Below are 26,079 nucleotides of genomic sequence, written 5' to 3' on the forward strand. Positions count from 1 at the left end.
GTGGAATGCTGAAATCTGGGAGACATCCTGAAAGTCTTCAATTTCCCCAGTTTCGATCAATTCACCCTATTAATTCTATATGCTAAATAGATCTCAAATGTTCCCAATTATGCATTGTCTCCTCAGATACTACTTTAAGTTCTCACTGCCCTCTTCCTGATCTCATGTACATATCATTTATATTTTTATATTAACATATATATATGTCTGTGTTTGTGCATAAATATAATCACATAGATTTATTCATATATACATATATCATCACTCACACATACACATGTACAGATATGCATCATTAAGATATGCATGCATATCTAAGTGTATTTATATGTCTATAGCATATACTCCCAAATATGTGTAATAAAGAATAAATATATCCATATATTTGTGCACAAATGTACGTGTTAAGTCATTTTTTAGCCATGTCTGACTTTTTGTAACCCCATGGACTGTAGCCCACCAGAGTCCTCTGTCCATAGGATTCTCCAGGCAAGAATACTGGAGTGGGTAGCCATTTCCTTCTCCAGGGGATCTTTCCAACCCAGGGATTGAACCTATGTCTCCCAGATTTCAGGCAGAGTCTTTACCATCTGAGTCACCAGGGAAGCACACATGTATATGTTTATGTATATAGCTATATATTATAATACCTAAATGTGTGTTTCCTATATTATATGAGATTTAAGTATATATATATATGTGTGTATATACACTTAAGTATGTATTATAGATACTTCTTAAAATGACAAACTTTATAATTTTACCTTTGTTTCTCTCTACAGGTCATTTCCCATCATTTTCACATCATATCTCCCATTATGGCCACAGCAAACTACTTCAAGTTTTCTGAATTTACCATTTCTGCTGCTCCCTCAGCCTGGAAAACCTGCTCTGCTCCTATTTTTCACATGGCTAACTGTCCATCTTGTTTCAAGAATCTTCTCTGAACCTTTGTCAGCTCACTGAAGCTTCCCCGATGCCTAATCTGAATTTAGTGTCTCTTACTTGCGCTTCCACAGCTCCCTTCCTTTCCCCTCTGGGTGCAGGTACAGCATTCAGAATAAATGTCTCTATCATGGCCATTTTACTCAGCACGAATTACTGCTGCTGCTGTTGCTGCTGAGTCGCTTCAGTCGTGTCCGACTCTGTGTGACCCCATAGACGGCAGCCCACCAGGCTCCCCCATCCCTGGGATTCTCCAGGCAAGAGCACTGGAGTGGGTTGCCATTTCCTTCTCCAATGCAGGAAAGTGAAAAGCGAAAGTGAAGTCGCTCAGTCGTGTCCAACTCTTAGTGACCCCATGGACTGCAGCCCACCAGGCTCCTCCATCCATGGGATTTTCCAGGCACGAATTACTGGGAATGTCTAAATCAGATCATGCATTGCCTCCTTTCAGAGCGAGGCAGGTCATGTTAGTACTTGCAATGCTAGCACAGTGATGCCAGGTGCAGTCGCGGAATGCGAACAAAGACTGCTGCCCACAGAGGGAGATAGCCAGGCTCCTCGGAATTTCCCTTGGAAAGGAACGTAAGGATCAGGCTGACAGCATCAGGTGCTGGGAGTGGGATGAGCACAGCGAGCAGGGACTTTGGTAGGTAGTTTGCCTGGTGCCCATCAGCCTCCACACTGGGGGAAGCCCAGGTGGTGACCTGGCAGGAGCTTTCTCTAAGGACAATGAAGGGCTGACTCAGGATCTCCAGGCTCAAGTAAGTGGAAGATTCAAGGACAAGGTCCTTTCTTCACAGATGGTTATCACTTCTTCCATCTCTTCTTCTTCCTTGTGCTTTTTGGGAAGTCTCTGGTCCCTGCATTTCTAGTCTTGACAGACCTATGTTTGAAGACTATGAGATTTGGGGGTTCTAAAGGATGAGGTGAACTGAGAAGTCTCAGTCACCTCTAGGGAAAATCTTTTTTCAGTTTTTAAAAGTCACCATAAATATTCCACAGTGAGGTTTTTGTTTGTCTCTATTTTCCCTTAATTGTATGTGTGTGAGTGTGTGTGTGTGTGTGTGAGTGTGTGTGTGTGTGTTTGCATGTGTGATTGCGCACATGCCACAGCAAATGCTGGGCTCAATTGCTAGAGTCTGTTTTGATCAGGAGCAAATAAAATATTCTTACACATGTCATTTCTTAGTCATACAGTAGTAGTGTGAGCAGTCCCCATTGCATAGTATTCTTTGCAACTAGGATTCCTCTTCTCTAATGTTATTAGTTAGGATGAAGAAAAATAAAGATAAACAGAAATACCTCACTACGGAATATTTATGGTGACTTAAAAAAATTGTATCTGCAGAATTATTGGCTTACAAAATGTAACATGAATGACCTTCATAAAAATATTTTCACTCAGTCACCCTAAACAGGTAAGGAACATATATCAGAAACAGTTGATTTAGCTTAAAAAAAAATTTGCAGAACAGGGGTGAATTTTACTGCTTCTATAATATAGGAAATTTTCCTATGATCCCTCTGGCTTAAAGATCTCTTTTTTTGTGATCTGATTCACTTTCCTGGCAGGTTAAACATGATTTGTGTTAGATTTTATAGTCTTCTGTTGGCCTATTTGCTTTTTGTTTGAACATTTAAAAATATTTTTATGTTAGTAAACTATTACATAACATAAAATTGACCATTTTAGTCATTTTTAAGTGCACATTCAGCGTGCATTTAAAGAATTGATTGTCTTGGCAAGGATCTCCAGTCTGGCATATGGAGCAACAAGCTCTCCTGGTTGACCATTCAAATGTATTAAAGCCTGAGACAGTACTTCAGTGCACCTGGCTGAGATGGTTTTACCTGCTAGACATTTAATTTGTTGCTTTAATATTCCATTTTTTCTCTTTACTAACCCTACTGTTTGTGGGGTTTAGGGAAGGTGGAATCTCCGTTCAATGTTATGGACTTTTGCCTAGTCTTGTACATCATAACATCTGAAACATGATCCCTGATCACTGTTTGTTCAATGAGGGTATCCTGCATGGTACTGTTTTCATAATGCCCTAATGGTGACAGCCAGGCTTGCACAGGGACAGAGGAAAGCTTGGGTTAGGCCAAATACAGTAGCTGCACATACCAGGGCAAACTTAGAACCCTCATCTGGAGGGTGGGAGCCAATATAATCAATTTACCAATCTCTTACCAGTTGGAAAGTCTGCTGGAATACCCCAGACTCCTTTGGCAGTTGCATTGGATATTATTTAGAATATACAGGATATAAAATTACTACATTAACAATGTCGCTGTATTTCAAGGGAAATCCACCATTTTTGGCGATGTGCCATCCCACCTGACCACTCCTTCTGTGCACCCAATCTGCTATATTTACTGAAAGATCAGTTGGCAGGTCACATACCCAAGCTAGGGCATCTGCTGCTTGTTGCCAAGGGGTGTCAGCATATTACAGGCAGGGACATGGAAGATAGTGAGGACTACCTCAGGCTCTGGAAAGTAAATCCAAATATCTTTCTACCAATCCTGACCCCACGAGGGCTTATTCATGACCATCAGCTCCTTGGCTTCTCGTTGTCCCAGCCAAGGGGTAGTTCATCCCTTCAGAGCAGTCCAACTGTCAGTGCAAAGGGTGAATAGCCCAGGGTCATCCTGAGTGATCACCAACCAAACTGCTCTGAATTCAGCCTACTGGCTTCTGTGGCTCATTTCTATTTCCAGATATCTGTATATCAGGCGCAAAGCATGGCATTTTCACGTTATTATTACCATTCACTGTCTGTTCATTTTACCATAATCCCCTAGCTCTTAACAAACTTTTTTTTTTTTTTTGAGGGCCTAAAAGATGACTCACATTTGTGTTCTGAGTCAAAAGCCAAGTCATTATAGAACTGGCAAAAAGCTTTCATGATTGGCTAAGAAAGACCATTTCATTCTTCCCTTGCTTTTACTGGCCATATAGGTCCACAAATCTGTCTCTAATTGTGAGTCCTCCAGGAGCAGAAAATTCAGAGGGATTGTGCCAACTAAAGAGAAGAAAGTCAGATTCCCTTCTAAAATGGCCACTTGGTTCATCCCTCCAGATAGGTTAAATCTCTGTCTTTAGATTTTCCCTTGTAACTAAATGTAACTGACTGTGTCTATGTTTAGAACACTGGGACCTTCAAGATTAGGACCTATTCCCTAAACAGGCGGCCACTTTCCCTGCTTCTTTGGTGGCTCAGACAGTAAAGGATCCACTTGCATTTCAGGAGACCTGGGTTCCATCCCTGGGTCAGGAAGATCCCCTGGAGAAGGGAATAGCTACCACTCCAGTATTCTTTCCTGGAAAGTCCCATGGACAGAGGAGGCTGGTGGGCTGTGGTCCTTAGAGTCACAAAGCATCAGTCATGACTGAGGGACTAACACACTTTCCCTGGGGAAGTAGTTTACCAAATGGAGTTTACAAACCAGAAGACAAATGACATCTAACCTGAGAGAAGCAACCTTTTAATGGGAAAGGAGCCAGTGGCTGGACTTGGTGATTACAATGGCTATTCTTAAGAGCAAGGCTGCCAGATTTAGTAAATAAAAATTATAGGATGCCAAATATTGTACTGAACGTATGTATACTAAAAAGCTGTCACTGTTTTATTTGATATTAAAATAAGACTGGAAGTCTTACATTTTATCTGGCAGCACTATTTGGCAGTCCATTACTACAGAAAAAAAGATGTGGAGATATGTGATTTCTGCAACTTCTTGCTTCTGTTAACACTGTCTCTAAACTGGCCTCATTTCTTATCAGGTGTAATGGAAATGACAGGACAATCTTTCTCTAGATACTTTGTTGCCATGCTCCTCCTGCAGATGATAACACCAAGTTCAGGTATGAAACTTTCTCCTACTCTTCTGAGCCACACCAGTATCAAGTAGGTCAGGGAAAATAAGAACCAAACAAAAGGGACCATTGTTTCTAGATTTAATATGTAGTTATGTTATGATGATGTGTACTATAAGATCCAGTTTATGGTTGGAAAAACTAAATATTTCTAATCAGCAAGTCTTCTTTATCATGTACCCAGATTTTTATTAGGTTCCATGGAGAAGAGGCAAATAAAGACTTAATACTTGTCCTTGAGAACCAATATTCATATTTAGGAGACAGATTTAAGTACTATTTATACCTTGAGGAAGTGGTCTAGGTCACAGATCCATACTGGAATCCATGTGAATTATTAGTAAAATAAGGATGGGATAGGGTAGAAACTTGACAGGTGATGAAAATCCACATTTGTAAAGGGATCTATGCAAAGAAGAAATAATAGTACATTTAGAGATAGGTAATAAAAAGCCTGTCTATTCTTTGGCACAATGCCAAAGAATTGATGCCTTTGAACTGTGGTGCTGAGAAGATTCCTGAAACTCCCTTGAACATCAAGGAGATCACACCAGCCAGTCATAAGGGAAATCAGCCCTGAATATTCACTGGAAGGACTGATTCTGAAGCTGAAGCTCCAGGATTTTGGTCATCAGATGTGAACAGATGACTCGTTGGAAAAGTCTCTGATGCTGGAAAAGATTGAGGGCAGAAGGAGAAGAGGGTGTCAGAGGATGAGATGGCTGGGCGGCATCACCAATGCAATGAGCATGAACTTGAGCAAACTCTGGGAGATGCTGAGGGACAGGGAGGCCTGCCCACTGCAGTCAGTGGGATCACAAAGAGCTGGACACACTGGGTGACCGAACAACAACAATAGAAAGCCTGAGACATCAAATGGAGCATAAGATTTAAAAATTTCTAGCAAAAAGCTGCTTATTAAATGACAGAAATCTAAGTGATGCACATTTAGGTGGGATCCAGCCTTTGGCTAATAAAACAGTGCTGCTACCAATGTCTTTATACATATGTTTTTGAGCATACCTGTGAGTACAAAGGTAGCAAATATTCCAATGAATAGACCTGCTCGTCAAAGGTTATGTGTTTTTTTATTATGGTATTGAATATGTCATTCTGAAATCGTTACTAGTCTACATTTCCACTATTTCAGGTAATATCACTATTTCAGATATTACAGACAGGTACCAGAGCTGTTTATCTTTTCCAAACTTACAGATGAAAAATAAATTCTCATAGTGATTGTATTTTACCTTTTTGTTAATGAGTGAGACTTAATATCTTTCAGACAAAAATTGTGTTTCATTTTCTCTGAACTGCCTGCATAGGTCTTTACTCCACATCTTCTTTGTACTGTTGGTTTTCCTTCATTGCTGTTTAAGAACTCTAAAATATTGGGAATTTTTTATCTGTTGTACCTATCCCACTTATTTCTTACCAGTTTATAATTGTCTATTGATTTATTAATTATATTTTGAATATGCAGAGAGCTTTTTTGCTTTGGATTTTTATTTTATTTTGTAAATTATGATGTTTCCAAAATCCCTCTTTAATTGTCCTACTTTTTATCCTCATTGACTTTTTAAATTTTACTACTTTATTTTCTAAAGCAGTTTTATCTTTACAGAAAAATTGTGTAGGAACCACACAGAGGGATTTTCTTGGTGGTCCAGTGGCTAGGATTCCATGCTCCCAATGAAGGAGACCCAGCTTTGATCCCTGGTCAGGGAACTAGAACCCATATGCTGCAACTAAGACCTGGCACAGACTAATAAATAAATATTTGTTGAAAAGAAATTACATAGCGTTTCCATAAAACCCCATTCTCCCCTCCTCTCCCTGCCCTTCCAAAGTTTCCCATACTACAAATATTTTCTATAGTGCAGTATCAATTCATGTACTACAATTGATGAACCAATATTGATAATTATTAATATTATTAAATCAGGTTCACATTAGGGTTTGTACTTCGTGTTATACAATTCTCTGGGTGTTAACAAATTATTACATAAATGAATGCAAGCAGCCTCTGCATGCTGGCCCTACATTGCTTACTCCTTTAAGGCTGAGACCCTCTCGCTCAAAAGCTTGCCATTGTCAAACTCAAATTTTTACATATCCAATTGTTTTAAATATATTAAAAAATGAGCATACTTTTAACCATGTAATGCCTTTCTGCTTTCTATGTCCCTTGGAACTGCACCCAACATCTGCTAGCCATAGGTAAGATAGCTCTCCCTGTAGCTAGAGAGACCCCAAGCCACTATTGTCCTGCAGAGCCCTGACTCTTCACTGTGCTGTGGGGTGACGTTGCTAGACACATAAAACTTCTCCCTGACTTGTCTCTCCCCTGTGAGTTCCCTGGCCCTTCTCCCCTTTTGCATGGTGTTCCCTGCGCCTCTAAATGGTCTCTCATACTGTGGGGACTGTCACCTGTGCAAGTCTGTCAAACTGCTTCTCAAATACGAGTGCTACTGCCACCTTGCGGTCATATCTTTTTCATTGCTCAGCTCTTAAATCCTCAAAAGTGCTATATTAATACATGCATAATGCCGTGTGTCTACCATTACAGTATCAAACAGAACCATTTTACCCCATATTAAAAATACCCTACGTTCCTTGTGTTCATCACTCCCTCCTGCTGAAGTCCTAGTAACCACAGCTGTTTTCACTGTTCCCATAGTTTTGCCTTTTTCCAGAATGTCGTGTACTTGGGATCATACAATACAAACATAGCCTTTCATAATGACCCCCTTACTTAGCAATACGCATTTAAGTTTCCTCCATGTATCTTCATGATTTGATGGCTCAGTTCTTTTACCACTGAATAATACTACATTGTCTGGATGTACCAGAGTTTGTTTATTCATTCACTTATTGAAGTTTATATTGTTTGCTTCTAATTTGAGGGCAATTATAAATAAAAATACTTAGGAACATTGATGTGAAAGTTTTGTGTGTATGTAGTTTTGTGTGGATGCAACCCCATTTGGGTTACATATCTAGAAGGCTGATAGCTAGAACATATAGTGATTACATATTGACCTTTGTAAGGAATTGCCAAACTCTTCTGTTAAGTGGCTATAACATTTTGCATTCCTACCAACAATGAGAGTTTCTTTTGCTCCACATCTTTGTCAGCATTTGATGTTGTCAGTGTTTGAATTTCAGCCATTTTAATAGGCTTTTGGTAGTATCTGATTGCTTTAATTTATAATTACTAATGACACATGATATTAAGCTTCTTTTCATATTTTGTTTCAGTTCAGTTCAGTTCAGTTGCTCAGTTGTGTCCTACTCTTTGAAACTCCATGGACTGCAGCATGCCAGGCCTCACTGTCTATCACCAACTCCCAGAGTTTACTCTAGCTCATGTCCATTGAGTCAATGATGCCGTCCAACCATCTCATCCTCTGTTATCCCCTTCTCGTCACGCCTTCAGTCTTTCCCAGTATCACGGTCTTTTCAAATGAGTCAGTTCTTCACATCAGGTGGCCAAAGTGTTGAAGTTTCACCTTCAGTCCTTCCAAGGAATATTCGGGACTGATTTCCTTTAGGATGGACTGGTTGGATCTCCTTGCAGTCCAAGGGACTCTCAGGAGTTTTCTCAAAAACCACAATTCAAAAACATCAATTCTTTGGCGCTCAGCTCTCTTTATAGTCCAATTCTCACATCCATACATGACTACTGGAAAAACCATAGCTTTGACTAGACAGACCTTTGTTGGCAAAGTAATGTCTCTGCTTTTTAATATACTTGAGTAAGCATCTTTTAATTATATGGCTGCAGTCACCATCTGCAGTGATTTTGGAGTCCAAAGAAATAAAGCCTGTCACTGTTTCTACTGTTTCCCCATCTATTTGGCATGAAGTGATGGGACTGGATGCCATGATCTTCGTTTTCTGAATGTTGAGCTTTAAGCCAACTTTTTCACTCTCCTTTTTCACTTTCATCAAGAGGCTCTTTAGTTTTTCTTCACTTTTAGCCATAATGGTGGTGTCATCTGCATATCTCAGGTTACTGATATTTCTCCCAGCAATCTTGATTCCAGCTTGTGCTTCATGCAGCCCAGTGTTTCTCATGATGTACTCTGCATGCAAGTTAAATAAGCAGGGTGACAATATACAGCCTTGATGTACTCCTTTTCCTATTTGGAACCAGTCTGTTGTTCCATGTCCAGTTCTAACTGTTGCTTCCTGACCTGCATACAAATTTCTCAAGAGGCAGGTCAGGTGGTCTGGTATTCCCATCTCTTGAAGAATTTTCCACAGTCTATTGTGATCCACACAGTCAAAGGCTTTGGCATAGTCAATAAAGCAGAAATAGATGTTTTTCTGGAACTCTCTTGCTTTTTCCATCTAGTCAAGACTATGATTTTTCCAGTAGTTATGTATGGATGTGAGAGTTGGACTATAAAGAAAGCTGAGCACAGAAGAATTGATGCTTTTGAAATGTGGTGTTGGAGAAGACTCTTGAGAGTCCCTTGGACTGCAAGGAGATCCAACCAATCCATCCTAAAGGAAATCAGTCCTGGGTGTTCATTGGAAGGACTGATGTTGAAGCTGAAACTCCAATACTTTGGCCACCTGATGCGAAGAGCTGACTCATTTGAAAAGACCTTCATGCTGGGAAAGATTGAGGGCAGGAGGAGAAGGGGATGACAGAGGATGAGATGGTTGGATGGTATCACTGACTCAACGGACATGAGTTTGGGTAAACTCTGGGAGTTGGTGATGGACAGGGAGGCCTGGCGTACTGCAGTTCATGGGCTTACAAAGAGTCAGACATGACTGAGCGACTGAACTGAACTGAACTGAATTGGAATTCCATCACCTCCACTAGCTTTGTTCGTAGTGATTCTTCCTAAGGCCCACTTGACTTCACATTCCAGATGTCTAGCTCTAGGTGAGTGATCATACCATCATGATTATCTGGGCTGTGAAGATCTTTTTTGTCCAGTTCTTCTGTGTATTCTTGCCACTTCTTCTTAATATCTTCTTCTTCTGTTAGGGCCATACCATTTCTGTCCTTTATTGAAACCATCTTTGCATGAAATGTCCCATTGGTATCTCTAATTTTCTTGAAGAGATCTCTAGTCTTTCCCATTTTGTTGCTTTCCTCTATTTCTTTACACTGATCACTGAAGAAGGCTGTCTTATCTCTCCTTGCTATCCTTTGGAACTCTGCATTTAGATGGGTATATCTTTCCTTTCCTCCCTTGATTTTTGCTTCTCTTCTTTTCACAGCTATTTGTAAGGCCTCCTCAGACAGCTATTTTGCTTTTTTGCATTTCTTTTTGTAGGTGTTGGGCTTGATCCCTTTCTCCTGTACAGTCATGAACCTCCATCCATAGTTCATCAGACACTCTGTCTTTCATATCTAGTCCCTTGAATCTATTTCTCACTTCCACTGTATAATCATAAGGGTTTTGATTTAGGTCATACCTAAATTGTCTGGTGGTTTTCCCTACTTTCTTCAATTTAAGCCTGAATTTGGCAATGAGGAGTTCATGATCTGAGCCACAGTTAGCTCCTGGCCTTGTTTTTGCTGACTGTATAAAGCTTCTCCTTCTTTGCCTGCAAAGAATATGATCAATCTGACTTCGGTATTGACCATCTGGTGATGTCCCTGGGTAGAGTCTTCTCTTGTGTTGTTGGAAAAGGGTGTTTGCTATGCCCTGTGCATTCTCTTGGCAAAACTCTGTTAGCCTTTGTCCTACTTCATTCTGTACTCCAAGGCCAAATTTGCCTGTTACTCCAGGTGCTTCTTGACTTCCTGCTTTTGCATTCCAGTCCTCTCTAATGAAAAGGATATCTTTTGGGGTGTTAGTTCTAGAAGGTCTTGTAGGTTTTCATAGAACCGTTCAACTTCAGCTTCTTCAGCATTACTGGGTGAGGCATAGACTTGGATTACTGTGATATTGAATGGTTTTCCTTGGAAATTAACAGATCATTCTGTTGTTTTTGAGATTGCATCCAAGTACTGCATTTCAGACTCTTTTGTTGACTATGATGGCTACTCCATTTCTTCTAAGGAATTCTTGCCCACAGTAGTAGATATAATGGTCATCTGAGTTAAATTCACCCATTCCAGTCCATTTTAGTTCACTGATTCCTAAAATGTCGATGCTCATTCTTGCCATCTCCTGTTTGACCACGTCTAATTTGCCTTGATTCATGGACCTAACATTCCAGGTTTCTATACAATATTGCTCTTTACAGCATAGGACTTTGCTTCTATCACCAGTCACATCCACAACTGGGTTTTGTTTTTGTTTTGGCTCTGTCTCTTCATTCTTTCTGGAGTTATTTCTCCACTGATCTCCAGTAGCATATTGGGCACCTACCGACCTAAAGATAGGGAGTTTATCTTTCAGTGTCCTATCTTTTTGCCTTTTCATACTATTCATGGGGTTCTCAAGGCAAGGATAATGAAGTGGTTTGCCATTCCCTTCTCCAGTGGACCACATTTTGTCAGAGCTCTTCACCATGACCCGTCCGTCTTGGGTGGCCCTACATGGCATGCATAGTTTCATTGAGTTAGACAAGGCTGTGGTCCATATGATCATATTGGTTAGTTTTCCCTGACTGTGGTTTTCAGTCTGTTTGCCTTCTGACAGAGAAGGATAAGAGGCTTATGGAAGCTTCCTGATAGGATAGAACTAACATATGTTCCGGCAATCCCGCACCTGGATATATATCCAGAGAAGCCATAATTCAAAAAGATACATTCACCTAATATTCATTGCAGCACTATTTACAATAGTCAAGACATGGAAACAAACTAAATAGCCATTGACAAATGAATGGATAAAAAAGATATGGTACATATATGGTACATATATATACTCAGCCATAAAAGTTGAAATAATGCCATTTGCACCAACATAAATGGACCTGGGGATTGCTGTACTGAGTGAAGTAAGTCAGGCATAAAGACCAATATCAAATGATGTTGTTTATATGTATACTGTAAAAAATGGTAAAACTTATTTTTCAATCTAAAACTTATTTACAAAACAGTCACAGATGTAGAAAACAAGCTTATGGTTACCAGGGAGGAAAGGATGTGGCGGATAAACTGGAAGATTGGGATTGACATATACACACTACTATATATGAAATAGGGGCTTCTCTGCTGGTTCAGGTGGTAAAGAATCCACCTGCAATTCAGGAGACTTGGGTTCAATTTCTGGGTTGGAAAGATCCCCTGCAGAAGGAAATGGCAACCTATTCCAGTATTCTTACTTCAGAAATCCCATGGACAGAGGCTACAGTTCATGGAGTCACAAGTGTCTGACATGACTAGTGACTAAACCACCACCACGTGTATGAAATAGATAAATAGTAAGGACCTGTTGTATAGCACAGGGAACTCTTCTCAATACTGTACCATTATTAAGTACCTAGCCCGGTGAACTTTTAGCTGGTCTCTGCTTTTCTATTTCCTTGAAATTTATGTCTTGATCCTATTCAAAGGGAAAATTTGGGAATATCTAGAAAGACACTAAAAAATTAAGGTGGTCCTATAGGTGGTATTTACAGAGAATGTTAAAAGCCCACTGATACCTAGAAAGCTAGGAACTCAGCAGGTACATATATGAATCAAGTAAATGGTGTGTCCTGGCTCATACTCTCACTTTTTGGTTACTATTTCCCTTCCCAGAGCAGTTCACAGTGAATGGCCTAGAGGGGCCAATCTTGGCTCCACTGGGTGGAAAAGTTGAGCTCAGTTGCCAGCTGTCCCCACCACAGAGTGCAGAACACATGGAGATACGCTGGTTCCAGAACCACTACAAAAGACCTGTTCACCTGTACAAGGATGGTAAAGACTTGTATGGAGAAACCTTCTCTAATTACGTGGAGCAGACAGAGCTCCTCACAGATGCCATTGGAGAGGGTAAGGTGACCCTCAGAATCTTTAGTGTGAATGCTGATGATGACGGGAGGTACCACTGTTTCTTCAAAGATGGTGATTTCTATGAGGAGGCCATCACAGAGGTAAAGGTCACAGGTAAGGATGGATCCCTCTGAGACTTCTATGCGTCCATATTCTCAGTCCATCTGAGGCTAAGTATTAAGAATATTCTCAATATTTCTGACCATTTCATTGTCAGGGTTTAGTTAGCAAGTTCAGATTCATATATTTAGTCTTTAAATGGGGAAAAGTGGAGGATTAAGAATGCAAATTTTATCTCTGTGCACATTACCTTTATGAGCAAGAACTGTCTGTTTTCCCATGTCCATATGCACTGTTATATCTGTAAAGTATCAACAGAATCCTTTCAGGATTTATGACTATTTTTTTCAATTATTTTTTGGCAACACTTTAGTAAAACCTGACTCTAGAAGTGACCTAAATCTTTACAATTGTCTTTTTAATAATCATTCTTTTTCCCATTTCTCCTTGACTCAATTTACTGACTGTTGCTGCTGCTGCTGCTGCTAAGTTGCTTCAGTTGTGTCTGACTCTGTACGACCCCATAGACGGCAGCCCACCAGGCTCCCCCATCCCTGGGATTCTCCAGGAAAGAATACTGGAGTGGGTTGCCATTTCCTTCTCCAATGCATGAAGGTGAAAAATGAAAGTGAAGTTGCTCAGTTGTGTCCGACTCTGAGCGACCCCACGAACTGCAGCCTACCGGGCTCCTCCGTCCATGGGATTTTCCAGGCAAGAGTACTGGAGTGGGGTGCCTTCTCCAACTACTTAGTTCTAAATCAAACTAAGGAAAAGGAAAGGCAGAAAGGAAAGATATACCCATCTGAATGCAGAGTTCCAAAGAATAGCAAGGAGAGATAAGAAAGTCTTCCTCAGCGATCAATGTAAAGAAATAAAGGAAAGCAACAGAATGGGAAAGACTAGAGATCTCTTCAAGAAAATTAGAGATACCAAGGCAACATTTCATGCAAAGATGGTCTCGATAAAGGACAGAAATGGTATGGCCCTAACAGAAGCAGAAGATATTAAGAAGAGGTGACAAGAATACACAGAAGAACTGTACAAAAAAGATCTTCCTGACCCAAATAATCACAATGGTGTGATCACTCACCTAGAGCCAGATATCCTGGAATGTGAAGTCAAGTGGGTCTTAGGAAGCATCACTACAAACAAAGCTAGTGGAGGTGATGGAATTCCAGTTGAGCTATTTCAAATCCTGAAAGATGATGCTGTGAAAGTGCTGCACTCAATATGTCAGCAAATTTGGAAAACTCAGCAGTGGCCACAGGACTGGAAAAGGTCAGTTTTCATTCCAATCCCAAAGGAAGGCAATGCCAAACAATGGTCAAACTACCACACAATTACACTTATCTCACACGCTAGTAAAGTAATGCTTAAAATCCTCCAAGCCAGGCTTCAGCAGTATGTGAACCCTGAACTTCCAGATGTTCAAGCTGGTTTTAGAAAAGGCAGAAAAACCAGAGATCAAGTTGCCAATATCCGCTGGATCATCAATCCAAGAGAGTTCAGAAAAGCATCTATTTCTGCTTTATTGACTTTGTGAAAGCCTTTGACTGTGTGGGTCAATATAAACTGTGGAAAATTCTGAAAAAGATGGGAATACCAGACCACCTGTCTTGCCTCTTGAGAAGTCTATATGCAGGTCAGGAAGCAACAGTTAGAACTGGACATGAAATAAAAGACTGGTTCCAAATTGGGAAAGGAGTACATCAAGGCTGTATATTGTCCCTCTGCTTATTTAACTTATATGCAGACTACATTATGAGAAACACTGGGCTGGATGAAGCACAAGCTGGAATCAAGATTGCTGGGAGAAATATCAATAATCTCAGATATGCAGATGACACCACACTTATGGCAGAAAGTGAAGAAAAACTAAAGAGCCTCTTGATGAAAGTGAAAGAGGAGAGTGAAAAAGTTGGCTTAAAGCTCAACATTCAGAAAACTAAGATCATGGCATGTGGTCCCATCACTTCATGGCAAATAGATGGGAAACAGTGGAAACAATGGCTGACCTTATTTTTCTGAGCTCCAAAATCACTGCAGATGTTGACTGCAGCCATGAAATTAAAAGACGCTTACTCCTTGGAAGGAAAGTTATGACCAACTTAGACAGCATATTCAAAAGCAGAGACATTACTTTGCCAACAAAGGTTCATCTAGTCAAGGCTATGGTTTTTCCAGTGGTCATGTATGGATGTGAGAGTTGGACCATAAAGAAAGCTGAGCACAGAATTGATGCTTTTGAACTGTGGTGTTGGAGAAGACTCTTGAGAGTCCCTTGGACTGCAAGGAGATCCAACCAGTCCATCCTAAAGGAAATCAGTCCTGAGTGTTCATTGGAAGGACTAATACTGAAGCTGAAACTCCAACACTTTGGCCACCTGATGTGAAGAACTGACTCATTTGAAAAGACTTTCATGCTGGGAAAGATTGAAGGCAGGAGGAGAAGGGGACAACAAAGTATGAGATGGGTGGACGGCATCACCGACTCAATGGAGAGGAGTTTCAGTAGACTCCCGGAGCTGGTGATGGACAGGGAGGCCTGGTGTACTGTGATCCATGGGGTCACGAAGAGTCAGACATGACTGAGCAACTGAACTGAACTGAACTAGTTCTAAATCTAGTTCAAAAAGCCTTATCCACAATCTTCCATGTCCTCCAAAATTGCCTCAGTCTTCAAGTTTTCTGAATAGCACAGAAATGGTGGGGAAATGGAAGACTCAAAGTTAATTGAAGGGGTTCCCAAATGTGAGGGCATAAGGGTAGGGTCCAAGGCCCATTCGTACATAACACTTTCATTGGCTATTGTGACACTCATCTGTATTGCCTAGAACTAACCTATCCAGTGTGATAGCCACTAGCCACATTGGCTACTTCAATTTTTATTTAATAAAATAAAAGTAAAAATTAAATAAAATTGAGAATTTAGTTCTTTAATCTCATTGATTACATCTTAGGTGCTAAAGTCTCATGTAGCAAACACTACAGATTGGACCACAGATATATGGAATATTTCCATCACTGCAGAAATTTTAACAGACATTAATTTAAAGTAACTTTAATGTACAGTAAAATGGAGTAATTTTTTAAATCTCTGCTCATTCTTTGTTCACAGTTTAGGCAAGTCTTACATCCCCAGCAACATACTGAAATTTTTCAAAAACTTGTTTATTTTCTCTAAACTGATACCTAATAATTTGTTTTGATAATATTGGGTTAGCCAAAAAGTTTGTTCTGCTTGACCAAATGAACTTTCTGGCCAACCCAATAGTAATATGTTACCTATTTTATGCAAAGAGCACATAAATTAAAGTTTCAATTAAAGCTGCAAACTAGACTTTATGCTATTTACTATTTAATAATGAATTATAGTAACCTCACGTGAAGAGCTGACTTATTGGAAAAGACCCTAATGCTGGGAAGGATCGGGGGCAGGAGGAGAAGGGGACGACAGAGGATGAGATGGCTGGATGGCATCACCGACTCGATGGACATGGGTTTGGGTAGCCTTCGGGAGTTGATGATGGACAGGGAGGCCTGGTGTGCTGCGATTCATGGGGTCGCAAAGAGTCGGACATGACTGAGCAACTGAACTGAACTGAACTGATGAGACTAATGATGAAAATAAAAGAAAAATGTTACACTGTAAATTCTATGAGGACTGAGATCTTGATTGTTTTTGTTCATCCATGACCTAACTCAGTCTCCTAGGTTTAGAAAATAAGCAATAAATATTTTTGACTGACTAAATGAATAGATCAAACAAATGCACTGTCCTGATTTTTTAGGACTGGGGTGTTAAGTTTGTATACTGCAACACTTCAGTCTGGCTTAGCCGGTTTCCCTTGTGATTAGCTCGTAGGGACAATCAGAACCTTACAGTGCTTAGCTGTCAGTATATCTACAGGCATAAGATTTACAGTGGAAAGGGGCTTTTCCTACTCTCATATTTCCTCAACCCATCACCTGAATCTTGTTTTCCCTTCTTTCCAACAGCTACAAGCCTAGAAACGCAGATTCTGGTGCATCCTCCTAATACCAAAGGTCTTTTAGTGGAGTGTAATTCAGAAGGTTAGTTTCCACAGCCTCAAATGGAATGGAGAGACAGCAGAGAAGAGATCATCCCACCTTCCTCAAAATCCCATTCACAAGATACAGACAAATTGTTCAACATGAAGATGACCCTTCTAATACAGAGCACCCATGGAAATGTCACCTGCTACCTTCGAAACCCTGTAACTGGTCAAGAGGAGAAGACAAGCATTGTACTATCAAGTGAGATCTGTGTGTTTGTTCTCCAAATGATGGCCATTGTCATCAAATTTATAAACTAAAGAGAAAAATAAATATACTCTCTTCACTTGGTTTTTAGGATACTATATTGTCTTGGCTTTGTTCACCTACCTGCTTGTTTTCTTCCTTATTCTCTTCTGCTACTTCATCTTTTCACTCTGACTTCTTGATAATACAAGTTTCCCAAGGCATAGTCTTTGAGTCTTTTTTTTCCCCCTCTTCTGTGGACTTCCCTCATAGCTCAGTTGGCAAAGAACCCGCCTGCAATACAGGAGCTGCTGCTGCTGCTGCTAAGTCACTTCAGCCGTGTCCGACTCCGTGCGACCCCATAGATGGCAGCCCACCAGGCTCTGCCATCCCTGGGATTCTCCAGGCAAGAATACTGGAGTGGGTTTCCTGTCCTTCTCCAATGCATGAAAGTGAAAAGTGAAAGTGAAGTCGCTCAGTCATGTCCGACTCTCAGCGACCCCATGTACTGCAGCCCCCCAGGCTCCTCCATCCATGGGATTGTCCAGGCAAGAGTACTGGAGTGGGGTGCCATTGCCTTCTCCCGCAATACAGGAGACACCAATTCAATTCCTGGGTCAGGAAGATCTGCTGGAGAAGGGATAGGCTACCCACTCCAATATTCTTGGGCTTCCTTTGTGGCTCAGCTGGTAAATAATCCGCCTGCAATGCGGGAGACCTGGGTCCAATCCCTGGGTTGGGAAGATCCCCTGGAGAAAGGAAAGGCTACCCACTGGAGTATTCTGGCCTGGAGAATTCCATGGACTGTATAGACCATGGGGTTGCAAAGAATCAGACATGACTGAGCGACTTTCACTTTTCTCTAGTGTGACTTAATTCCATCTCATAGTTTAACATGAAATCATAATAACTCCTCAAATGATATCGTTTATCCAGACCTCTCTCCCAAACCCTAATTTCATCTTTAAACTCAAAATCTCAATACTGACATCTAGTAAATATTATGAATGAAACAGATCTATAATTAAACTCTTAATTACCTGTTAACTTGTGTGATTTATTGCCTTCCCAGTCACACTTCATATTTTTAGTTTCTTAGAAAAAAATCCTTGAAGTCATCCTTGACTCCCATTTTTCTCTTATATTCGATATCACATGTGTCAAGAGATAATACTAGTTTTACTTATAAAATATACCCAGAGTCTCACCACTTCTTACAACCTTTGCTGCTATCTAAGTCAAAGACACTATTGTCCATGGTCTGAATACTGGCAATGGCATCTATAAAGTTCTCCCTACTTCTTCTCCTGTTCACAATAGTGTAGTCTCCTCATATGGATATCAGGACACATTTAAAATGTGAAACATATGTCACCCTTTGTTTAAAACCCTGCAATGATTCCCCATTGTATTCTGAGTAGAATGACCCACAATGCCCTGCACTACCTGTGCTCCTGTTCCCTACCTGACCTACCCCTTAATGCTCTCTCGTGTCTCCTCTAGTCCAATCACACGGGCCTCCTTGCTGTTCCCCAACTAAGACAGAACTGCCCCTGCTTTGGGGTCTTTGCTCCAGTTGTTCCCTCATGCCAGAATGCTATAATTCCAATAAATTACCTATCTCCTTCAAGTCTATACTCGTCTCACCTTTGAAATAAAGACCACTTCACTTCAAACCGATTTTTAAAAAAACGCAACTTGTACCACTCCCTCTTCCTGGGATTTCCTATCACCTTACCCTCTTTTCATTTTTCTTTTTTATATAGTAGTATCACCTTTTAACCTACTATATAGATTATTTATTATGTTTTTTTGTCACTTATCTATCTACTTTTCTAAAACAAAGGTAGGGATCTTGGTTGTATTTGATATACCCCAGCCTCTTCAAATATTTCATGGCACATAGTTGATAAGCAAAAAAATAATAGATACTTGAAAGATTGAAATAAAACAAAATGAGTGCCTTGGAAACTGCTAAGTAACTGTACATGTATTAATATTTGTATATGTCTGTGAAATTAATATTGGAGCCAAATACTGAGAGGGATAATCTCAGTTCAAGAGAATTGAAATTGAATGATTGAATAATCCCAATTCAAGATTATTATAATAGGAATAAGTCCCCAACAGGTTTAGCAATTTACTACTTTTAGAATAGTTCTGTGTTTATTTCTCTGGGGAGAAAAATATCAGATTCCCAGTGAAATGACAGGTATCTATGTACAGTATGTGCAAATCAGCAAACAAAAGCAGATGTTTGTTTATCTGAATAGGAGAGGAGGAAAGTTTACATAATCTCTAAATGTATTCAAGAAGAATAATGCCAGACCCAGGAACACATTGGAGAACTCAGGACTACATATATACTGGTTGCTTAAACAAAAGGACTAAAGAACTGAGTTGGTCTGAGGCTTAGTGGGAAGAAACCAGCCCTACTTCAAGGGGAACATGAGATAGAATGGATGGGAAGAATTGGAATGAGCAGTCTTCACTCACCTTTGCTCCAGTCTCAAACTAAATCACGTTTGGCTTAGTCCCACTTCAGACTCTTGGTCGCTTTCTGCTCACCCAATTATAACTGCCTCCCCAAACTAGCTTAGGTCTAATATCTCAGCATTGTGGGATCCTCAATGGTTTCGATGAATCTATTTCAGATAAACCATTTCTATGGAATACAGTTTGGAAGTTGATTCTGGGCTTAATTCTGGCTCTGCCGCTGACCTTTACCACGGCATCCAGTGTTGCTCTACATCATAGATTGCAAAGTAAGTGGGTTTGAAGGGTGGGAGATGTAAAGGGGGAAGGGGGAGCTAAAGCTGCATGACCCTTGATTTCCAAGTCTGTGTGCCTCAGAAAGTTCTGAATTCTTAGGTTGTTACTAGATGCTCTTCACCATTCCTTGACCTTCTGACAATGCTGTGTGTCTGAAAGCCTGGGCTTTCTTGTACCTCAATCAAATTCAAATTATTATTTTTTCCTATGGTGATAGCTTTCCCAACAAACTGGGAGAGCTTTTAAACATTTAGCATTTAACACTTAACACAGTTTACACGTATCTCTCACTTGACTGCTTAAATAGTACAATGACTCCGTCAGGGAAGGAAATAAAGTCCTGAATGCACAGGGCATTAACAGCTGCATAGAGGTCACTTAAATAGTACACAGTATCAGGAAAATAAAGCATACAGGAAGAGTTACTCCAGGTAGCTTACCTTTCCCAAGGGGAAAGTTTTCGTCCATCTCAACCAAGTTGCATCAGGGGAAATAGACTTGGAGGATTTAGGGGGAAATTTTAAGACACACAAAAAATAGTTGTTCATGACTCGAAGGTGTACTGTTTTAAAACCTTCAAATTCAACATGTCCATTATCATATACAAAATAGATGACCAGTGCAAGTTTGATGCATGAAGCTGGGCACCCAAAGCCAGTGCTCTGGGACAACCCAGAGGGATAGGGTGGGAAGGGAGGTGGGCTGGGGGTTCAAGATGGGGGGGACACATGTATACCTGTGGCCCATTCATGCTGATGTATGGCAAAAACCATCACAATATTGTAATTATCCTCCAATTAAAATTAATAAATTAATAAATTAAACCTTCAAATTCACAGATCCTTTCTGGTATAGCTCTATCTTTCAAGACTACATTCTTCTGAGGTCTCTTTCTAGCTGAAAACCTGGACTTCCACAAAGCCTCTCTCTTTAGTAGCTCAGTGTTCTGCATGTTCTCTAGGAGCACAGATAAAAGGAGCCAGAAGCAGTTTACAATCTCCACTATGTTTGAGAGCCTGTACTGGGTACTGTCTTCCTGTTACCTGACACACAGGTGAGCAGAACTCTTCCCAGGTCCCTTGGTGTATGGTTCTGTGTCCTGTAGAGGTACTTCTCTTTATGGACAGATGCCACATTTTTGACGTTGATGGGGAGACGAAAATGAGAGCCATCTATGCCACCATGATGCTCATGAATCTTTGTATCCCAAATTTTAAACATTCAGTTAGACTGTGCATGTGTGTCTGCTAAGTTGCTTCAGTCATGTCCAACTCTTTGTGACCTTATGGACTGTAGCTCACCAGTCTTATCTGTCCATGGGATTCTCCAGGCAAGAATACTGGAGTGGGTTGCCTTGCCCGCCTCCAGGGGATCTTCCCAATCCAGGGATCAAACCCACATCTCCTGCAATGGCAGGCAGGTTCTTTACCCAGTGAGCCATCTGGGAAACCCTAGACTATGCATAATACTCCACAATGGAGGAATGGGCACCACTTGTGTTGTTAAAAGAAAAAGTGAAGTCTCTCAGTCGTGTCTGACTCTTTGCGACCCCGTGGACTGTAGCCTACCAGGCTCCTCTGTCCATGGAATTCACCAGGCAAGAGTAATGGAGTGGGTTGCCATTTCCTTCTCCAGGGGATCTTCCCAACCCAGGGATAGAACCCGGGTCTCCCTCACTGCAGGCAGACGCTTTACCGTCTGAGCCACCCCCCATGTAATAGAATATTTTCATGGGAAGACTAGAGAGCCAAATGACACCACAGTGATGTGTGCTAAATAAGATTTTAAGCAGTATGTTGTCTAACAACCTTTCATGAGATTCTTACTTTCAGAGCTCTTATGATCTCTTAGGCAGTTCAGAGGTCTCCAGACCTATCCTACTCTGGCCTATTTTGAATCTAGATATAATAAGGACTAGTGCATAGCTCTGTCTCACTCTCCCTAATGTGGCACACTGATTGATGGGCTGGAGGAAGAAAAAGAAAAATGAGTTACTTTCCTCTGGGTCTGTTTAGCCTCAGTCCCAAACCACTCCCATCCTAGAAACAGCTCTGCTTTTGTCCCAGTGACCAACAGCTTTAGACCTAAGCCTTTAGATACTCAGGATCTGCTAGTCCTAAGCCTTAGCCCTATATTTCCTGCCCCGCCCCCTACCCTTAGTCCTGTTCTAAATATATACAAAGGGATGGCATTAACTATAAATCTTGTTTTTTTGGTGCATTTCCCCCAATCTGAAGTATCTCCACACCAATAACTGATGGTGAGCTCCCTCTATTTTTCTTTTTTTCAGGTTGCTCCTGCAATGCAGCACCTCCTTGGTTAGTGGGCATACTAATAGTCTTGACCTCATTCAGTATGATTGTCTCCTTCATTTTCTATTTGCATTACAAAAAAAGAGGTATGTGGGACCAAAAAGATGAAAACTTTGTGAAAATATCTCCAAGTGCTCAGTATCTGGTAAAACATTTAGCCAAAGAAGAGTGACAATGCTGTTTATCTGAAAGCTTGGGTTTCTTCTTGTACCTCAAATATTTGTTTGAATTCCATGAACAATAAATTTTTGGACCTCATATCACTGGATTTGGATTCCAGCCTCCAGAATTTTGTGAGTTTAATGATACAAACTGCTGATACCTCTTCTCCCTAGCAAAAGAAAATATTTTCTTCAGTAAAATAACTATATTCTGCCAAAAATCCAGCCAATTCTTCCTGTACTTTTAGCTTAGCTTAGACGAGATAATAATTCAGTATATCTTAAACGTTGGGGGTTATAGATTACTCTAAGAGACTGATACAGAGTAAAAAGTCTTCTTCTCAAAATGATTTATATGTCCACAGATATTTTGCTTAAGTTAATGGTTTGTTCTCAGGTTTCCCTGGTGGCTCAGATGGTAAAGAATCTGCCTGCAATACAGGAAACCTGAGTTTGATCCCTGGGTCAGGAAAATCCCCTGGAGAAAGGAATGGCTACCCACTCCAGTATTCTTCCCTGGTGAATTCCATCGACAGAGGAGCCTGGCAGGCTACAGTCCATGGGGTCGCCAAGAGCCAGATTAACACTACTACTACTCATGGTCTGTATGGACAACTGAAACTGATCCTTCCCTTTGACTCTCCTTGACTCTCTTTGAAGGTGAAGTGGAAAGGGCAACTGTAAAAGTTTGGGGATAGCTGAACCCTTTTAAAATGGGTCCTCAGCTCTATCTTTGAGGTCCCCATGCACAAAGTGGGGCTGAGCTATTCAGAGAATTTTATTTATTAATCTTCTCCTATGCAATAAAGACCAAATAGTCTTAAATAATACTAGACTGGAAACTGCTTTTATATTTCACTTTAAGAAAAGCCATACCTGAATCTTGCTTTGCATGTTAGCAAACTAAATACCCTCTCCATTTGTGCTAGAGGAAAGGAGCAAGATACTATGGTAAAAGCTAGTACATATTAAATATTTATTATGTGCTGTATGGATTTTATAATATTAATACATTTACTCTTCAGTGAACCAGATTTTATATGTGATAAAATCTGGAATACAAAGAAGTTGAATAGCTATTCACACAGCTAAGTAATGGCAATGCCCGGACCCCAATCATGCACTTAAACCTCTGTTTCAATAACTGTAGTGTACTGATCCTCTATGGAAAGACTAAAAATAAAATTAAAAAGAAAGAGATATTTAGTCAGCAGTCTTGTGAAAAGGAATTGGTCATTACAGGGAAATATTGCCTGTGTCCTTAGTGATTTATGAGGCTTCCATTGGATATAACAGAAAACCCCAAGAATAGGTTGCAGGTCACTGTCATTGTCGAAGCAGACCTGGAATCCTTAATAGTGAATCTGGGAATTAAAATTTTATTTTTGCTTACTCTAACTTGAAGACCTAAAACTAAGTCATTGATCACAGAGGCCTCCACCCACAGTGCTCACAACTCCTAGTAATTAAGCAAGGAACACCCACCCACTAATCTCTTTTCTAATTGCTACTGAACTTTCTTCTCCTTACTTAAAATGGACTTTCCTCCATGGATATTGGTTCCTCTGTAACTATCTCATTTAGCGGCCTCATTCCTTATTTAGGCAACTTTCTGTTTGTCGTGACTTTCTGGACTGATTTTCCTTCTTGATGTTTATCTATTCAGAAAGCACTTGTTAATTCATTTAACAGATATGAATTTCAAGGCAATTCCACAAACATTGTATATTTTAATTCTAACATCTTTATGCAGTGTTTATTATTATCTGCACTTTGGAACTTCAGATACAGCAGAATGTAAAATTTGATCAACTTACATCAGTTGACCCAGCAAATAATAAAATTATTACTGGGGTTCAAATCATGTGTCCCTTGTTCTGAATATTTTACAATAAATCAGATTGCCTTTCTAAATGCAGGTAAATGTTTCTTCTCAAGAAATAGCCAGCTTTTGAGTCTCCAACAGACATATTCTGCTCTTCCTGCTTTCTGTGGAGGTCATGCACAGAGAAACCTGCAAGAGATGTATACTATTTATTCCCAAGAATCAGTGCCAGAGTAGAGTCAGGCTTTCTTGGCTATACCACTAACCGTGTGAACTTGAGGGACTTATTTAAAGTCTCTGAACTGTAGTTTCTTCATCCTTAAAATATTGATGATAATGCCTATTTCATAAGGTTATTTTAGGTTAAATTAATCAATATATTGAAGTCATTTAGTCTGGGTTCACACATAGTGCAAACCACACTAATGTTTGATCCTATTATTACTATCATTATTATTAGCATTATCTATGGATTCTGTCACAATTCCCTGTCTGGGGTCTCAGCTGGTGGGAAGATTGGGTTACATGTGTTTGCCATCATTCTTCTTCCCTTTTCTCCTAAGCTCATGGCATGTCTTTCTTCACTCGCACCCCACCATGACCTTAACTTTCCTTCTCACCATGGACATCCCTAGCCAAGTAGAAGTAAAGAAAACCAAAAAGTCAGCATAGATTTAAACACACACACACACACAATTTTCTGGTACTCTTAGCATGCTAGAGCTATTTTATTTCCAAGCTTTTCTTTCAATTTTATTTTAAATTTTGTTCTACCCCTTAGGAGAAGAGCTTTGAAGTTCTCCTTAATGTTAATCTGAGAAAAATAGAGATGTGTGACCAAGAGAGAGACTTGTCGACTTCACTCTCTGATCATTTTGCACATGCCCCCAGAGCAATTTTTCTATTTAAAAAAAATTCAAGCTATCACCCTTATAAAGGGACCTCCAATTTAGTCAAGGGCTGAGAATTTATATCAAATTATAGGGTAAAGTAGATATTTATTAGGGAAACAGTTTACCCTCCATTTGTACAGTCTACGACCATATGGAATATATTGTGAGGGCAACAATTTTGGTGACTTTTGAGTTTTCTCTTCTCCAAGAAGAATATTGTCAGTTATTTCAACCATTATTTCAAGGACATGGATTTAAGACTCCTGACTCCTGTTTCCCCATCCTTACTGTCTTGGTTGTCCTTCTCTACAAGATAGTATGAATCAGTGAACAATCATGTCAATGAAACCAACTAGAGTTAATATAGGAAAGTAATTTTGAATAGGCATAGCTGACCAGTAATGAAACAGATACCCTAACTGTTGGTAATGGTGCTTCCATCACAAGACATATTAATCAGTATTATGAGGTGGGAATATTCTCCACTTTTATAATCACCCTGAAAACATACTTTCCAGAAGCTGTCTGCTATAGATAAGAGGATAACTTTTGAGAATTATAATATCTTTCTCATCTCAGAGATTCTGCTCATTCCAGATTATTTTATTTCATCATATTTCTCAAGAGGTCTAGAGTTCTTGAGGGCCTGCAGCACCTCGTGAAGTAGACAAGGGTATAATGGCCAACCAGAGCAAGTGTCATGGTGCTTAGGTGGAAGAAGCAATATCTGCCTCTTCACAGCCTTCTTCCACACTTAGCCCAAATGTGCTCATCTCCAGGATCGTCTGCACAACCCAGCCTACTTTTCCTTCACCCTCATACAAGCCCAGAAGTATGGAGCAATAGGAATGTGAAAAGTGAACCTATTGTTAGTCTGTAATCCAGTCCTCCTTTCCCTGCTATGAATCTTCTAACGCTTGCATCTGCCTACAGTCCCCGTTTCAGATCCACATTTCAAGTTGGATGTCATGTGGCTGGAGGATATGACTGTGATCCTGTGTGTTCTGATGGTCTTCATCACCATGATCATTTCCTCTGCTTACTTTAGACTCAGAGGTAAATGGAATG

At 40.2% G+C, this 26,079-nt stretch overlaps 1 protein-coding gene across 1 annotated transcript in view; it reads left to right on the top strand.

Moving 5' to 3' along the window:
• Positions 1 to 1,430: 1,430 nt before the first annotated feature.
• LOC102396774 (putative selection and upkeep of intraepithelial T-cells protein 1 homolog) overlaps positions 1,431 to 26,079 on the top strand; it is a 29,345-nt gene continuing 4,696 nt past the window's right edge. Inside the window, 7 exon segments of the mRNA XM_025288783.3 lie at positions 1,431 to 1,706; positions 4,736 to 4,816; positions 12,492 to 12,839; positions 16,785 to 17,063; positions 19,703 to 19,813; positions 22,111 to 22,218; positions 25,945 to 26,067. Of these exon segments, the coding sequence (XP_025144568.3) occupies positions 4,741 to 4,816; positions 12,492 to 12,839; positions 16,785 to 17,063; positions 19,703 to 19,813; positions 22,111 to 22,218; positions 25,945 to 26,067 (1,045 nt within the window). The 5' untranslated portion in view covers positions 1,431 to 1,706; positions 4,736 to 4,740.

Source organism: Bubalus bubalis, chromosome 6 (assembly GCF_019923935.1).
Source record: "Bubalus bubalis isolate 160015118507 breed Murrah chromosome 6, NDDB_SH_1, whole genome shotgun sequence".
NCBI lineage: Eukaryota > Metazoa > Chordata > Mammalia > Artiodactyla > Bovidae > Bubalus > Bubalus bubalis.